The 18,025-nt window shown below is 48.5% G+C and overlaps 1 protein-coding gene across 6 annotated transcripts in view; it reads left to right on the top strand.

The window, feature by feature from the left end:
* PTPRS (protein tyrosine phosphatase receptor type S) overlaps nucleotides 1-18,025 on the top strand; it is a gene marked incomplete at both ends in the record, with an annotated part of 92,946 nt that overhangs the window by 27,911 nt on the left and 47,010 nt on the right. For all 6 annotated transcript variants that reach the window (XM_080359305.1, XM_080359301.1, XM_080359300.1 and 3 more), the window contains one exon: nucleotides 8,319-8,429. In XM_080359305.1, the coding sequence (XP_080215431.1) occupies nucleotides 8,319-8,429 (111 nt within the window). The remainder of the gene's footprint in view (nucleotides 1-8,318; nucleotides 8,430-18,025) is intronic.

Here is an 18,025-nt window from a genome sequence, read left to right as displayed (position 1 = left end):
GACATCTCTTAATATTCACATTTCAGGAGCTGTTTTTACACTGGTAAAATGTGCCAGTTCGCTGTGTGAGAATGTGTGTATGTGTGAGAATGTGTGTATGTGTGCGAGGAGGGCACAGGTGTATTTATTTTAAAATACTACTGAAAAAGCACTTGCATTGATTGCTGAAAAATTAAACAAGCTTCGGAAGCTTGACCTTTTAACAAAACTAAGCCAAGGAATAACCCTTTTCAAATACCAGCTGCTTTGACTCGGCCTAGAGCAAACGTGTCTGTGCAGTTGGACCGGGCGAGCGTGAGCGTCGCTTCGGCCACTCAGAACATTCATTTGGCCAAGATGGAGCATTTTCAGGGGTCTTTTTTGGACCGAAGAAACCAGTTCTGAACACTGAAATGCTGTGTCTGAGCATCAGAGAACGGAACCGCCTGTTTTGTTCTCTTGCCTTGTTTGGCAAGGATTTTATATAAAGGTTTTTAGTTCTTTGTGCCACCAGTGGAAAAGATTCAGTGCAGTTCCAGTTCAGTGTGGCTTTTATACACCTGCATAAACGCATCCTGATTCAGTGAAGCAAACTTACAAGCAGATACTTAAACTGCTTTGTTGAATTAGAATGGATTGTCGAATCTCACAAACACAGATGAGATTGACCTCCCTATTTTATCATAACAGCTGAGGCAAATGCAAATTAAGAAAAACCCAATCACTCAGCATAAATAATGAGAGGTAAACTAGAATTATATCGTGCTCTGTGACCGTGATCTGAAGTGTGAGTAATGCACGGGCAGATTATTTTTAATACATTTATCATCTTGCTCGAATGCCTTTATGCTCTTTAACTGGGTTTGATCTGGTGTTTTCCTTGAAGCCACCTGAGCGCTGCATTTTTATTGCAGCGCATTGCTGAGCGGCAGGGTGAACTCTTGGCCTTTCCGATAAATCAGAAGATACCTGCTGAGAATTAATTTCATTTACAGCTGCTCCGAATTAGTGAACTGTTGAAGCCCTGAGGCCTCCCTGTTGTCCTTAGGGGTAGAAACCTGTTGGTGTGCAAAAGGGAGCGCAGGTTCCTGGACAGCCAGGGCTTCTGGATCCCCCTGTTTCAGCTGCTTCTGCGGCTTTTCAAAACTCACATGTTCTGTGATGCCAAAGCCTGTGAGAATGCAAAACACATTAACATTAGGGTCATCTGTACTGCGTTAGTGTTTTAGTCAGGGGAGGGGAGTTTGTTTTAAGACAAGGCAGAGCAGATTGAGGTGTGGATTTGTAACCCAAGTGTGATGTACAAGGTGACGCCTGTTTGAACGCTGGTGGTGTGAGTGCTGCTCAAGTCAGAACTTAATTTAAGACATTTATCTTTCCAGAAAACCACCTTTGCTGCCAGAAGTGTGGCACTAGCACACATTAGGGCTTTAGGTGCTTCAGGACACTGCTAATGAGCTTCAGTGTCTTTCACCCACAGGTCATCAGAATGACTCCAGCCCAGCTTCTTGGGGATTAACAATTACACCCAGCTAACGAGCCCTCTGTGAACAGGAGTGCAGGGAGGAGGAGCGACCCTGGGACTAAATCACGACTTTGCTTTGCACTAACAGGCTTAGCAGGGAAAACAGCGACTATGTTGTCCCAGAGTCCTGGGCTTTGCTCCCTGGTGGGACAGACAGGACAGACACCCAGATTCTCTCTTGGAGATAAAGTCGTCGTGCTGCTTTGTTCCAAAGGGCGTTAAGAACTGAATTGATATCAATATATGAGTTAGTGGTGGACATGCAGATTAGCTCGTTAAAAGGTACAAGTGAAGTGTCATACACAGAGCTCTGCAAAATTGGGAAGCTGCATCCACATTCGGTTCTCATTTATATCAAATATTTTGCTGGCGATAGAAATGGACCTCCAAGACCATGGTCGTTATATTCACATTGTCCTATGGACCCATTATTTTAAGGGTCTTCAATATAATTGGGAAAAAAGGTCATTAAGCATAGAGGGTTTTCTGTATGAAGTATACATTATATATATTATATATATATATTTTCCATCTCCAGATAAACTTCCCAAGCAATTGGCAATCTAAAGTTTGAGGCTTGAAAAACTGTATTGTCGGTCAAAGGAGAGCGGGAGGAACCTCAGTGTGAGCTCCCACTTCCTTTGACACACATGAACATCTCGGCCCTGGAGACCCCGCTTGTCTAAGCGCTCTTAGAGGTGTCAGAGAAGCAGATATTTGGGTTAACCGCGATGCCGGTGGTGTCAGGACATGGAGCCGGTGACCTGCGCTCGGCCGTGCCACCCGGGGGGTGACACAGGCACCTCACCTCACACCAGCACTCCAACCTCTTGTGTCTTGTTGTTGTCTTCTGTTCTCTCAATAACTGGCTATAACAACCTTTTTTTGTTTGTTTTTCTTTTTCACTGTTTTTTTTTAACACACAGAGACCTTTGGTAAGTTTGCTCAATTAAAAAAACCAATCACACCGAAAAACCCCAAACCTGCTCATGTCCAGATTTGTAACCCTTCCCCTTGAAACTAATTCCTTTGTAACAGCTTCTTGAGAGGCATGCTATGCATTTCTTCTACTAACTCCTTCAATAGGGATATTCTGCCCTCATAATGAATTTTTGCAGGGGTATTGCAGGCTACAAAATGAGTAATAATCATCTTAATTAATCTATCTGTATAAAGAGATAACAGCTAATATGAAGCTCCTAACATTGGATAGATTTTTTTTGTAACTTAGCAACAGTTGTCCTGGAATTCCCCAATGACACAATAGCTTGTACCCTGGAACCGTGATAATTGTGTTCACACCTGCAGGAGGTCTTGGAGTTTCACATCTAACAGGGTTATTGGCGTTTTCAGGAGGGAGAGGTGGGGATGCGGCCGTTTCCAATTAAACCTGTAAATCCCAGGTCGGTGGCTACGCAAAAGGGTTAAGCAAAGGCAGAACCAACCCCATCCAGATCGCCCGTGTCCCTCGGGGAGCCGCGAGCGTCTCTGCAGAGCTCACGTCACATCTGCTCCCTCTGCCAAGTCCCCTTTTGTTAGTAGAGATGTAGCAATTGCAGCTGTCAGCCAGGATCCGGCATCTGAAAATTACAGGAGACCCTTGGTGATTGCTGGCTTGTTTGGGAGCCAGAGCTCTCCCCAGCGCACACGTGTGCTCGCACGTGGCCCGACGGGAGGTGGGGACGTGTTTGCTGTCATTGCCATGGCAATGGTGACTGTCCTCCTCGCCCTGTTTGCAAGGCTGGGTGAATCCGGAGGCAGTTTGCTGGGTGGGGAGGCAGAACAAGGGGTAGTGGAGGAGCAGAGCCCGTCCCCGGTGACACAGGGGGACACTTGGATGTGGCATTCCGCCTGGCACCACTTTGGTCCCTTATCATCCTGCCCATCCAGGTACACATAGCCTCAAATTTTGCCCTAAAGAAGTGGATCTCCAGATCCCAAGAGGGTGTGGAGTGCAATATGGATAGTTTGCAAAGCTAGCTTTTCACTCCAAAAGTCAGCAGCCGGTGTGAGTTCTTCCTCCTTTAGTTTTCTGCAGAGCTGGTGCTTTCGTTTGCATTGGCCCATGCACCATTAGGACAGCAGGCAAGGCAGGTATTGAACACAGGTGCCTCCCCTCCACCGGCACGAGCCCTTAGCAACATTACAGAACCTGTCAGACTTCTTCAGAGTATTTAATTAATTTCTTATCCTCTCCTAGCACCACCCTGCTGCCCTGATGTTGAATACGAAGCTGGTTAGATGTGAAACTCCAATAGTGAAAATCTACCATCTGTGTCACTGCTGCCATTCAAACTGCTGCTCTTTCCTTGCGGGTTACTTGAGCTCATTTTGATTCAAATTCTGTCTGCTCAATCCCCAGTGTGGGGCATCTTGCAGAACGTGTTCTGCTCCTCACCTCTGTGTCCCGTGTGCCAGAGTTAGAATTGGGAGGAGCGAGGTGGCGTTTCTTGGCTTATTTTGCCCTCCCAGAGCACAGTTTGTCTCTGAAAGCTGCTCTTTCCAGGGGCAACGCTGGTGCTTAGAGGGAACAGGGAATAACTAACCTACAATAACCCAAGAAAGTAACCACAGCTGCTGTATCTGTGCTGACAGAGCTCTAACTTCAGCGTGTTTCTGTCAATTAGAGTGAACCTTTGCAGGAAATGACCAGGCTCAGCCAAGGCCAAAGCAGCTTCATAGCGGTGGGTGATGCTGGGGTCTCCTCCCCTCTTTTACCCTCTTCCCATTAGCCTGCTGCCAGATTTGTGCCACAGATGGCAGATTTTCACTCCAGTTTTTAGACAGAAGGATGTATCAGAGGCTGTTTTTATTTCCACTGAATTGGAGTATAACCCTTTGCTGCTTTCTCTTTCTCTCGCGCGCTTTTTAAAACCTTCCTGCCGTCTCCCGCGTGGAGATCTGCCCCACTACGCGCTCCCCCCACCTCTTTCTCTTTCAAGCGCTGTCTCTCCAACCTTTGTCCTGACAGCTAACCAACCTGCTTTATTAACCTTAGCTAGTTCCTAACCCTAACTAGATGCTAACTTTTCTCTAGCAAATAACCTAACCTCTTAACTAGAAGCTGAGTATAACTAGAATCTAATATCCTAACACTATAATACCTCTCTTCCCTCGTCTCCTTTGAAAAATAAAGGTGAACTGTAATCAGTATCCATACTTTTTACCTTCTATCCTGAAAATGGAGGACTGAACCGCAGCACAAGGATGAGCAGGGCTGGAGGATGAGGAGGGAAGGTGTTTTCTGGTGGCAAAGGCAGAAGATTGGCACACGGGAGGCTCGGACTCCCATTCTCGCCTCTGCCACAAGCTTCCCTCTGTGACCTTGGGCAAGTTGCTTCAGCTCTACCTCAGTTTCCCCATCTGTAAAGTGAGGGTAGTAATGCTGCCGTACCTCACTGGGGAAGAGGAGAGACTGTAGGGCTGATATTCAGCATGTAATGAGGTGCTGCAGGATGCCGACGTTGTTAACGATGCCAACAAGCACTTGCGTTTCTCCCTACTAAGAGGCGATACTTGTAATTGCGGAATCTGCCCTGTTCTCAGGATTGGGGTAAAAACCAACCAACTAAACCCCCTTCTTTATAAACTGTGTGACAAGTTTGAATGCCACTGTGAGCAAAAGGACCTGCCGTGTTCTCAAAGGAAGATGGTTGCAACCTCAGGAGGTCAAATGGGGGGACAGTGATTTTACCATTGATGGTTCAGCAGGCACAATGTCCCTTCCTGTGCTCCGTGAGCCCTGCCGGGGCAGAGACTCGCGTTAGGTGCCATCCACAGCTGGAGGGGTTGCAGTAAAAACCCGAGGGAGATGCAGTCACCAGGCGAGTGTAGCACAACTCTGCTCTCTCCATAGAACCCCCTCCTGCCCCCGTTGTGTGAGGTGGCCCTTCACTTATCCGTTAGCATGACCTTCAGAACATCTGGGAGAGCCCTGACAAGGACATGCGATGAGTTCCTCGCACACCGGTGCCAGTAACTCCAATTTGGAACCAGGAATTCGCTAGCAAAGGTGGGATCAAACCTGCAGCTCGTAATGTGGTGCCAGGTACCTGCCTGTCCCTTACCTGCAGACACAGCCATAGTGCCAGCCCTTTTCCCCTGGAGCGATGAAGATAAATGCAGGTTCATCGTGTGCTCTGCAAGTAGCAAACAGTAATGTTAGCTGAGAGCTTGGAGACCTTCTTTGAATTCTTAGCAACAAAATGGAGCCAGTCTTCAGCTTTTTCAAGCCAAGTGCCATGGGATTGGAGTGCTTTCAAAAGGACATCCCCACCTGAGCACCCTGAACCCCCTTCAGTCTGTCCCCGTCACTGAAGATGAGGGAGAGCAGGAAGTTTCCTACTGGGAACTGTCTTCCTTGACTCAGGTCCTTTTCCCACGGGCAGTGCAGGTGTTTGGGGTTTTACAGCCTTTTCACTCATTTTCTTTGTTTTCTTTGCAGAAGGTACACCGATCCGAGGTAAGACATCCCAGCCCACTCACTCACCCACTCTCCAAACACCTCACTCAGATCCCGTTTCATTGACCTGTGCTCTATACAGATTCTTGTTGTTGTTGTTATGTTTCCTTGTCCTGCTTCACCTCTGGATATTTCTTTTTTATACCTGTCTTTATTGTATATATGGTTATAGTGTCCTTTTTTGTTTGCTGGGTGCACTTGGTAATACTGATACTGTTATTCTAATAACGTCTTGGGCTGTGCTGCCTCAGATTTATGGCAGAGTTTTAAGAGCTAATCTCTCCAGGACTGTGACGGACTGAAGTTTATCTTGAGCATTGTATTAAATGCTAACAAACCTTGGTAAATACTTAGGACCTTCTCTTGACTGGTGCAAAGTGCTCCTGAGCTATGATGGTGGTGAAAGTTTTCCAGCCCTCTGCTCAGTCAGATCTTCAGCATTTACCTTCTCAGCGTACTCATGTGTTTGGATTCAGAGCTTTTTTTCCCCCTTCCTCCTCACTCTCTTACCCTTAGGTTTTTCTGGGAAACATACCCATGGTAAGTAGCTTCTGCACTGTCCCTTTATGGAGCCAGAAAGATACTACACCTCAAGCTGTCATTGCAAATCACCAGGAACTGGGTGTGCGCCCTTGGGAGACCCTGCTTTGGTTTTTCTCTACGCTGCCAAATTTAAAAGCCCATAATTCTTTGCTGCTAAAAGCAACAGGAGATGCTGTAGGTGAGATCTGCTTTTCACACGTCATCTCTATTGGCTCCTGACAAGTGCTGAAAACTCATTGCCCTCTCCGCAGTGTAATTTCCAGCGCTGCGTTCGCCAGCAGAGCTGCTGTGGTCTGGATGAAAGGGCTGAGTCCCGATTCCCCTGCAGCTCACGGTCCTGTCCCTGCTCTGCTGTGCGGCTTCGTCTCCCCTTGGATACGCTCGGACAAGCAATGCGCACGAGCTGCACAAAACCCAGTCTGGAACCAGTGGAAGCAACCCACAGATTTATCCAAACAAACAGCAATTTGTAGGAGAACTCCATGGCCAGCTCCCCACCAAAGCGGAGCCTTCCCATGGCAGCGCTCTCGAGCCATCATTCAGTATGAAACACGCAGTCTGTTTGCTTTGTAACCCCCGTTATGCTGAAATACCCACAGATTCTTTAGGAATGAGTTGAGTTGGGTTTAGCAGCTCGCGTTGGGGTTTTTGGTTGTCTCTGCTGTGCCTTTGGGAGCTCCCGGATGCTGCGAGAGCCGCTCTCACCCCCAGCCCTGCCGTGGGTGCTCTCACATCTCACAGAGGAACACGAGCTCCTGTCCTCATGCGAACACAGCGGGTTTTCCTTCCCGAGGAGGCCGTCTCTGCAACCAGCCATGAGATCATTTGCACTTTTCTCCCTTCAGATTTTATCAATAATATTACGCCGAGCTGAAATTGTTTGGTTTTCATATTTAGGTGGGTTTTTTTTTTCCAGAGATGGGAGCTAAAGAGTCTTACCACATGTGAGCTCTGTCCATATCTGTAGTATAACCATGTACTCCTAATACATAAAACATTTGATAGCCTGTTGAATTATTTATATAGTATATATTTTACCTGGAGTTTTGCAGAGATGAAGCCTTCTGAGGTAAATGAGGCAATTTTCTTCCATGTAGTTACATGCGGCATATCTCTGCATGTTTGCTTACAGGAGCGTTTAGCATGGGCTCTGGGTATGTTCCTATAAACTGCAGTAGTGTACAGGTTTAAGAAAGACCTTAATCCTTTTGGCCCAGCCAGTGTAAACCACACGGGCAATTTGGAAGGTTCAGTGCAGTATTTACAGGGTTTTCCCTTGGGAATATTCACTACCAGTAAGGTGCTTTTCGCACCGTAGTGAATCAGGTGTTTAGGCACAAAGGGAAGGCAGCGGTGATAAAAATGCCCCAGGGACCCTCGGCAGTAGGTGACAAAGCGTTGGTCACCGCTTCAACTGGAGCGAGGGAAAGCTGCGTCTGATGGATTTCTAGGGATCACAGGAACAGGGATTATTGCTGTTGATTTCATGAGTTCTGGTGCAGAATGCCTGCATTGCAGAAACCACAACAGTTGATACTTCTGCTGGTTGTTTCAGTACAGAGAGTAACACTTGGTGTAGAGGGGGGTATTAAATTGTCCCTCCCTGTTGGGTGCGTGTCCAGCCTCACGCTGAGCGCAGACCTGAGCTGGTGTGTGCAGGGGGCTCAGGGCTCATCACCCCAAACCCCCGGGGACTGTCCCAGTGTCTATTGGCCTGACGAGGGGAAAAAGCTGCTATTACTCTCTCTTAAACACCCAACAAAATGGTGATGATGGTGTCTTTGCTGCGGTCTTCTTCTCTCCTCCCAGGTGGCCTGCAGATCGAGAGCAGTGAAGAGACGGACCAGGGGAAGTACGAATGCGTCGCCAGCAACAGCGCGGGCGTGCGCTACTCCTCGCCCGCTAACCTTTACGTGAGAGGTAGGGAGCGCGTCGGCTCACACCGCTGCCAAACCCCCTGGATTCAGTGTCCCCAGTTGCTCCATCCCATCGTGGCCCTGAGCGCAGGGGTAGCACCGCTGTTAATCATCGGATCCCTGCAGGGGGTCCTGGTGCGCCCTTGCTGCCGCTGGCTCCGGCTGCCACGCCGCTGTTGCAGAGCAGCGATACGAGGCTGCGTTGCTCACGGCGAAGTCAAGCGTGACCCAGAATAGTGTCCCCAAGTCGCTGGCAGCCATCAGCCTGCAGAGCACAGAGGGGAACAAACAGCGTTGGCTGCAAAAAGCCCTTTTCTCCCAAAGGATCCCGCTCCCCGGCAGCGGGAAGGTGTCGGTTCTACTGGTGTGGGTGCGAGAGGAGGGGAGGACCCTCTCAGCCCGTCCGCAGAGCCGTGCGTCCCCTGGGTCTCAGCAGATCGCAGCAGGAGGGTTCATTCTCGCTTCTCCCCAAAGTCCCAGCTGGTTCGCCCTTTGCCAGCAGTAATTTGTCACCAGTTCCTTGGGCACAGGTTCACAAAGCTGGAGACGCCAGCAGCCGTCTCTGCTGCAGCGGCAGATCCCTTCACCCGCAGAACAGATGACAGGGGGATCGGCTTCTGCTTGATGCCCCCTCGATGTTCCACTAGCTTATTTTAATCTCTCTGACCTGTAATATTTCGTGTGTAGCTTTGGTTTAACGTCTTTCCACAGCAAAACCCTTTTGGTAATGAGGGAGCAGGGCTGGTCCTTCTCACTTTAAAACAAAACAAAACACCATTGGGCGGCAAAAAGAACAAGTTACATCCCAGCAAACTGTTCCCATTTCCATCCCATCGGCAGAGGAAGCGCCTCCCACCTCCACTCACGTTAACTCTGCACTGAAAGCAGAGCCATGCTCCTGTGTGCACCCCTTTCTCTCTCTCTTTCTCTCTCTCTCGTGTCTCACGCTCACTAAATCACATGCACATGGAGAGAAGGCTTTTAATAATTGAATGTTTCCAAGCTAAATTTTTAAATAGCCTTTTGTGGCCAGCTGGAAAATTGCGTTTGAAATTTGCCCTGTCGCCTGGGCCCCGAAATTCTTCTTTTGGGAATGCAAATCTGGATCTGATACTCACTCGGGGCTAAATCCTTCGCAGACAGCTTAGCTGGAATGGATTGGGAAACAGGACAAAAATGTGGGGAGTTTTTTGCCTTATTATTTTATTTATAAATTTCCTCTACCTTTCTGGCCACTGGGAAACTAACAGGAGACAAAGGTTGTAACGTGGAGTCGCTTGTCTCCGCACCTGGATCCGGGTCGGCTCCAGGTGGCTGTAATGTGGATGTCGCCCTTTCTGTCCCCGTCAGTCCGTGTGTCCCTGGGCCCGGCCTGCAAAGCCCGGCCCGGAGCGCAGAACCCACGGTGCGAGCAGGCTCGGCCTGGGCTCTGGGGGTTTTCATGCTGTTTAATTCCTCGTTTCTTGTGTGTTAATATCGTGGAAAGGTAACAAATGGATTTGCTTTGGCGGGAGGGGAAGCTCATGCACATTTTTCTTCCCGTTTTTTGTTTTCAAAGAGTCTCCAACACTCCTGTGTTTCCAATTGACTTGTTTCTCCCATAACATGCTTGTCTCTATAGAACACCTGGGATAGGAGGTGTAAGTTTGAACATTGCAAGGAAATGGTTTGGTTTGGTTTTGCTTTGCTTTTTGGTTTTATTTCCTTCTCCTAACGGTTCCTTCCTCCCCGCTCGGTCCCATGCGGAGGTAGCGGCGGCAGGGCCGGGTGCGGGGCTGGGGGGCGCGGGCCGGGGGGGCGGATTCCAACCGCCGGCTCGGGGTTCTGTGCCCGGGACGGGCTCCGCTCCCCCTTCTCCAAAGAGCAGCTGGATTAAAGCAGTGAGGACTCCGTTCCGGGGTCGGCACCTCTCGGGTGCTGGTTCGGAATTAGGATTGCTCACGGTCTGACCTCGTTACAGAGCCTGGTTGTTCTCAGAAGGTACCTGGATGGGAGGGGGAAAGCGAGGAAGGCAGAAAAGAGGGTCGTTACTATCTTCATTTCTTTTCCTTTCTTTTGATTTTGGTTAAGAGAAAAAAAAAATCAATCAATTTGCAGCTGACAGCCTTGAGAAGGCCTTTTTTTACTCTCTCTGTGTTTCCCCTATTTTTCTCTTCTCCTCATGTCATTGTGTTCCGCATCAAACCCCCTTAACATCCCTCAGAGCTACGAGAAGGTTGGTGTGGTTTTTTTCTTTTTTACTTTCTTTACCCACATTTTTACATTCTTAAGAGAAAAAAAAAAAAACATTAAAAACAATAAAATTATTAAAAAATAAAAAATAAAGAGAAAAAGCAAGAAATCTTTAAATGAGCGAGACCCGCCTGTTCCCGGGTCTCGCAGAGATGAGTTGAGTTGCATTGTGGGCCTCTCTATGCATCCTTTGGTAATGTTGCTGAGTTCTTGCACTTCTTTGTCGTCATGGTTACCTTGCCGTTTGGACATTGGGCCTGATGCATGATAGGAGAATGTAACAATCTTCTTTGCATGCCACTTTTTAAATTAATTACAAATTATTTTTCCTATGTATATTACTCTGTATTTATTTTCCTTTGACGATTCTGATTGATTTGAAGTGGATTTAGTCTTCTTTTTGGAAACTCTTCTGTTCTGTTGGGTTTTTTGCTTTCTCTTGAGTTCCCGTTTCTGTTGGATTGGTTATGCTGTGCTGTAGTTTATTCCAACGCATTGTGAGAAGCCAGTGTTCCTGCCCACCCGGTGGCAACTGAACTCCTCGATCCCTCCAGGAGCAAAGGAGTCACACAGCTCTAACGCCTGTCCATGGAAGCCCTGCTATTTGGGACACAAACCTGTTTTTTAGGGGGCGGAGGGGGGGACGTGGGAAGCGGAAAAGATGGTAAGAAACCAGGGTAAGCGCTCCGAGAGTTCGAGCAGACCCTGGATCACGTTATCGCTTTATTTCTTGGAGGTGTGGCTCTTGTTCCACATCCTGCACGCAAAGAAAGACCCTGATCCCTGCTCCGAAGGGCTCCCCCGTGCTCACCAGTAACGGCCCATTTTCCCCAGTAGCACCCAACCTGATCCGCGCTCAGCCCCGCTGGGCAGAGGCACGAAGCGTCTCCCACGGTACCGAATCGCACCCCGTTGTCTCTGCTCCAGCACCGCGTGTGCGTGGAAGGCCCGGCCTGTCCTCGGGCAGGGCCGGGCTCATTAGCAGCTTGGCTAACAAGGGGGGTGCCTCGTCCTCACAAACAAAGGGCAGGCAACCAGCCGCCTTCTGCTGGCTCCACCTTACCCCTTTTTACCCTCTTTTTTCCCTATTTTTGAACCGTTGTTGCCTGGGCACCTCAAAAACCAGCCAGAGAAGGCAGAACCCTCCTTTCTGAAGGAGCCTGAAAAGCCATGCAGCGGTGGTGGACACGGAAGAGGCTGCTGGCACACATCTGGCAGCTGCTTCTCCGTTGTTAACAGCAACGAGAAACCTGACGCGTTGCAATCCAGCTGAAAATGCCTCTTTTCCCTCTTCTCATCGCCCCGTTTATCCCCGGTTAAGCTTCTGTTGCCTCCCGCGTGTTTGTCCCGCACGGGAGGTGAACAGGTGGGGTTTTGCAGTGTGGTCGGACCGTTGCGCTTGGTGCTTTTGCCCTTTGCAGAATGCAGTGCCCTCCCCTCCTCTGTTCATGCGTTTCCCTCTGCCCGTCAGTCCTCACTACTCGATAATTACCAAAGGAGCGGCTTTCCTAGTGTACAGGTATTAAAGCTGTGTGATTTTTGAGAAATCCAGTGCAGTATTGACACAGTATCTGTCTCTCTCTTTCCTCTATTTCTCTCTTTCTCTCTGTCTGTCTTTCTCTTTTTCTTAAAATGCTGAGATTTCAGTGCTCGGACCCTCAGTGCTGGTATTTCCCCTTCCCCCTTTCAAGTCTCTCCCCTCTCCCCATAGACACAAGGGTACCACTCCGAAATGCTGCACTGTCTGAACGCCTTTGTGAAGCAGCCAGCTGTGGCTCTTCCGACTCTGATGCCAACAAGAGTCAAAAAACATCCCCCAGTTCCAAAATTAAAAAGGCTTCTTCTATTTAAAAAGAGCAAGAGAGAAGGAATAGTATTTGAAATGAGCTGTTCCCATCCCACCTCCCTCCTGCCTAGGACTAAAAGGTGATAATCAGTACTAATTACAGGGTTTTCCTTCATGAATAGGAGTTGGAGTTTCAGGGTTTAGGTGCAATTAAAAAGGGATTTATACGCCATGAGGTTTTATTTGTTTATTTTATCTTGCATAAAGGATTTCTAACACGTCCAAAGGGCGCTGCTGCTGCTAGAACCTCTTGTGATCTGAGGTTTTAAGGTTAAATTCTTTCTTAAGAACCAATAAAAATAATAATAATATCAACAACAGTAAACTAGAGCTAAATTGGGTGTAGTCACGATAGGCTGGAATGACACTGGGCGAGGAAATAGAGACTTGTCTGAAAGAGCTCGTATGGTTTGCTAGAAGTTACGGGCATGGTCTTGACATTATTGGCTAAGGGTGTATTGTGGATTATTACAGATCAGATCATGCCATGGTCCAAAATAACAAAGAATCTGCTAACAGGGGATTTCCAAGGTCAAAATGCGGGAGCATCTTCTCTGGAGCCCCACAAAAGCGGATCAGAGGTAGCAAGGTGAATTGTGCTGCCAGCACAGGGTGGATGAAACACGTTTCTCATCCAAGTTTCACTTGTAGTCAGTGAAGAGAAAGACACAGTTCAGTGGGCAAGTCAGCACCTCGTGATGGGGATGTTGGTTTTTTATGGGAGCTATAACCTCACCTGGCTTTCAGAAGTCTCGTTGGATGCTTCTCTGCATCCTTAGGGACACAAATAGTGTCAAACTTGTGGCCCGTAGTGATTGCGGGCAGGACAGATGCGAAGCCGTGTGTATTGGAGCCGTGTGTCCCGGTGCTGGTGGCTGGAGCTTCGTGCGTCTCCTGGCACGGGGGATGCTGGTTTGGGAGCCTGGCAGCTCTCAGAGAATGATTTGGGTTGGAGGGACCTTAAAGCTGCCCCAGTGCCCCCCCTGCCATGACAGGGACATCTTCACCAGCTCAGGGTGCTCAGAGCCCCGTCCAGCCTGGCCTGGGATGTCTCAGGGATGGTTCATCCACCACCTCTCTGGCCAACCTGGGCCAGGCTCTCACCACCCTCAGGGCAACAATTCCTTCCTCACATCCAGCCCACATCTTTTGTTTTTATCAGAAAGCAAATTTCTGTGTGTGGCACCTGAGCAGAGAGCTGTGTGTCCTTCTTTAACCATGGCAGAAGGGAAACACTTTTAACCTTTGAATCTTGCCCAGAAGGGCTGAGACGCTCCGCTTTGGTGGATAAAACCAGGCGGAATCGCTCACACCTGATGGTGTTTTTCTCCAAGCGTCAGCGAGTCAACTCATCCAGGTTTTGCCCCAGAGAGGACACACGTCTGTCTGTCCAGGATCTACAGCCGCAGCTGCTTTGCCCCCTTGAAACGCAGCACTTTGGAGCTCTCTCAGTTTGCAAAGCTTCAGGCTTCCCCCGGATGGCTCCGTTTTGATCCGAACAGCAGCTGCTTGGCTCAGGCTGTATGGACGGGCCAAGGTCTCTTTCTGCTCCTCCGTGGTGTTGTAGAAACCCCAGAGCTGTGTGGGCTGAGCTTTCACACCCCCGAGCACACGGAGCTGCTGCTGCCAGCACAGGACGCGTCGTCCTCCAATTTACCACAATTAAACATTTCCCCTTTTTCATTCACACCGTGGTGCCCTGTCAGCAATACCGAAAGGCAGCAGTCGTGGTGCTGCAGGGATAATCCTTATGGTTCTTTTCCCCCTCCACTCGAGCTTCTTGTTGCTTTGCTCTTTTCAAGCCCAGGGAGTTTTAAATGGTTCAGCAGGTATTTAACAACCGGCACCGCTGTTCCTGCTTAGGCCTTTTCTGCTGGAGTCAAGTGCAGCTTAGTCACCCAGAATCAGGTTCCGCAGCCCAGATCCTGCTGAGAACGCTTCAAATACGCTGGGTTTATTTTCAAGGCTCTCTGGAAAACCTCAGCTCATGGAGAGAATGGAGGTGAAACAAGCCAGGGTTAAACACAGAACAGCAAAACTAGTTGAAATCAATTAAAATAAAACCCGTAGAAAACGCAGAAATAACGTGCCTAGGACCTTCAGGAGGGAAAGCTTCAAAATACACTAAAATGGGACTAATTTAAGCAATAATTTAGCCTGCAGCCTGCTCCTGGGTTAACATTGGCTCGTGTGTAATCTGACCATCAAACCACGGCTGCTGGTCGCTCAGCCCGTCCCTCAATAGCCGAGCGGAGCGGTTGCCAAGCTTTTCGCTTTCAATGCCATTTAGAGGTGAGAAGGAACTAATTTCACTTGCGCTGCGGATTTAACAAATAGCTGCCAGGTCAAAACAGTCATCGATAGTTTAAAACGCAGGGATTTTAATACCTTGTTAGCCTAGCGTTGATAAACTCTTTAATGGAGAAGAGGGAGGCGGAACCGCTGCTGGTTCTCCCCGCGGCCCCTGTTGAGCTGGTTTCCAGGCGCTGAAGTTCAGGGAGGGTTTAGGGTGAGTTTAGGGGAGCGTTCCCATGGGTGGGGGCGCCCTGTCCGTGGGTGGGGTGTCCTCAGCTCTGAAATTTGAGTTCGAAACCAACCAAAGCGAACAACCAACTTTGCTGTGTTTCTGCAGAAGGATTTCTCAAGGGTATCAGGAAATGGGAATGGATACCAAAAGCCACCCCCCCAAAAAAAAAAAGAAACAAAAACAAATCAAAACTGTATATATATATATATGTATATCTATGTATATCTCTCTATAGAGGGCACTTTGCAGGAACACTGTGCTGTACTGATCTCGAAATCTCTGCCTGCCTGTGTCTCTTACACCTTTTGCATCGCTGTTCTCTTTGTTTTAGGGGAAAAAAATTAGATTACACCTTGTCAAGTTAAAAGAACGCAAATCAAATGACAAAGTCTGCAGTTAATGTTACAGAGCTGCTCGAAAAACAATTGGGTTCAGTTTATTTCATATTCGATCGTGTAAAAAGCAAATAATCACGAAAAAAAATGGAGAGATGTTCAGCCAGCCTGTCATTCAACCAATGTCTTTTTTAAAGTGGAAAAGTAACACTGATTGGGAAGGGAATGGATTTCCTCCAGCCCAAATGCAAGCCTTGGTCTCATTCGTTATTTACCCATCTGTGGATTGATCTATTTTGATTCACCATGAGGAAATGAGGAAGGCGATGGGCACGAGCAGGGCAGCGTCTCGTCCTCGGGGGGACGGAGGTTGGGAATCCAAACCCCAGCGGAACCACCAGATTGGAACGGCCAGGGAGGGGCGCAGGGCAGGACCCAGCACCTTTTGGGAGGGCAGGACAGGTGTAATCTAAGCTTCACTACTAACGTAGAGGCTGCACATTATTTTGGCACCCTTTCCCCTACCCCCTCCTCATTTTGGAGCAAGACGGAATGAGTCCTGTCTCACCAAAATGGCCAATAATGTCCGCCTTCTCACCTCATTTGGAGCAGCAGCTTGCTGAGTGTCAAAATGTTTAATACCATTTGGTTTTGTTTGGTGCTTTCAACCAGTCACTTCACTTTTCTTTTCGTTTCCTTTCTCGATTGATTTCTTCTTTAAGGTAGCAAATCTGTTTCTCTTTGAGTTGGTTTAATGTGAATCGGGGTTTGAAGTGACGGGTTCTTGTCTAGCACGTCCTCCTTTCCCCACCTCGCTCCTCCTCCACCATTTTTCTCCCTGAGTTAATCTGGAAGGGGCTTAAAAAAGCGGCACCGGTGGGTTTGCTCAGCACGGACTGGTTGGTTGGTCCTCAGACTTCTCTCACTAGCAGCGTCCTGGGAACGCATTTTAAGGATGGATTCTGGTGTTGCAAAAGTCAACCCTGGATCTCCCAGTGTCTCTTCTGATCAGGTCTGTAAAATCTGTCCCTTTCAAAAGCATCTCTCACCCGGTGGAGCCCAGCTCTCGATTGAACCGAGCGGTGGTGGTGGGGAACCTTAGTGATGTCGATTGGTACCTCATTGGAAAGAATAATGCACCGAAAATGCCACTCACAGAACACAAACTGGGTCACATTCTGCATCCGTGAGAAGCAGCAAAACCAATTGACTTTACAACTTACAGATCAGTTTCTAACTAATGTTAAACCCAGTTTGGGATGCCTATGTGAAATACTTATCCAACAAACAGCACTAAACAAACTAACTGCACTTAAATCTGTTTCTCAGAAACACTTTCCCTGCATTGATCAGTTTGACTTGCATCACAGATGTCCAGCGCCAGTTCTAAAATCTCCTTCTAGCAATAACAAGCTGTATCCTTGTTTGAAAAAAGCTCCGGAGAGTATTTTGCCCATTGAACATGCGTGTTTGTGTGTGGCTGCTGGTGTGTGGCTGCCGGGAGATGCTGCACATGCACATGGAGCATGCACCTCTGTACGCATGGCTTCGGAAAACAGCGCTGACAAAGCTGCCATGGAAACCAAACATCCCTGGAACGCAGGGAAGGTGCTTCTTGAAACCAGAAATCACTAGAAGCATTACATCAGTGTCTATAAAACAGACACTCGACTGCCCCATCCCAATTTTTCCTTTCCAGAGAGGGCGGTTTTTCGTTTCTTTCCAGTCCTTTGAATGGGTTGAATAGCAAAATGGAAGGAATCTCTTCACCGCATTTTCCACATGTAAAATATCGCTCTTTGGGTGGCTGTGTGTGAAACCCGGCCGGACCCGGAGCTCGAATCGCTCTCCATTCAATCTCTAGCTGCACTTCAAGCTTTCTTCCCACCGCCGCTCTCCTCCTCCTAGGCCTGACCTAAACGCTGACCCAGAGACTCTCAGCTTGACAAACCTCATGTCAAGAGCCAAATCGGTGTGGAATAGCAATTAAAACAAACAGCAGCGCGCTGGTTCTTGGCATCCGGAGATGAGCCCTATAAGTATTTCGTGTTACAGTAAAAGCGCTTGTCAGGGCCCTTGGCCACTGTATCTAGGGACGCTCTGAGGTCTCCAGCATTTAACGTTGGAGTTATTTTCACGTCCCAGGTTGGCGTGTGGATGTTTGTGTATTTGTGCACACCGGAGCGTGTAGCTTTTTTGAAACCAGGATGCAGGGGAGAAGCGGGACTGCCTGGCGCTGAGCTCATCCGAATCCTGTTCACAGAGGTGCCGGCTGCTCCCGCTACTTAACTGTGACAAATGCCGTTGAAGCGGCTGAGGAGCAGCGCTGCCCTCGAGCCCTGGGGGCTGTGGGGAGCAGGGGAGCTGCTTTGTGTGGGTTTGTGACCGTCCCCACGCGGCTCCGTGGCCCTGAGCTTGTGTTTTGTGAGTGGATCTGCCCCCCGTCCCAAACCTCGCCAACAGCAGCGGGCTGTGCCCTTCAGACTCCGATTCTCAGCACTCCACCATACATCAAATGATGCTTTTCAGTTATTAAATTCTGGTTTGTTCTTACCTTTTCTTTCTTATTTTTTAATTTCCTTTCTCTTTTAGTTCGGTTTCATTTCTTTGCGATTAGCCTCTGTTTGAATTAATGGTCTTGTTCTGTTTCCATGACAACT

Source organism: Nesoenas mayeri, assembly GCF_963082525.1.
Source record: "Nesoenas mayeri genome assembly, chromosome: 25".
In the NCBI taxonomy this organism is placed as follows: domain Eukaryota; kingdom Metazoa; phylum Chordata; class Aves; order Columbiformes; family Columbidae; genus Nesoenas; species Nesoenas mayeri.
This window is presented reverse-complemented; position numbering and strand designations above follow the sequence as displayed.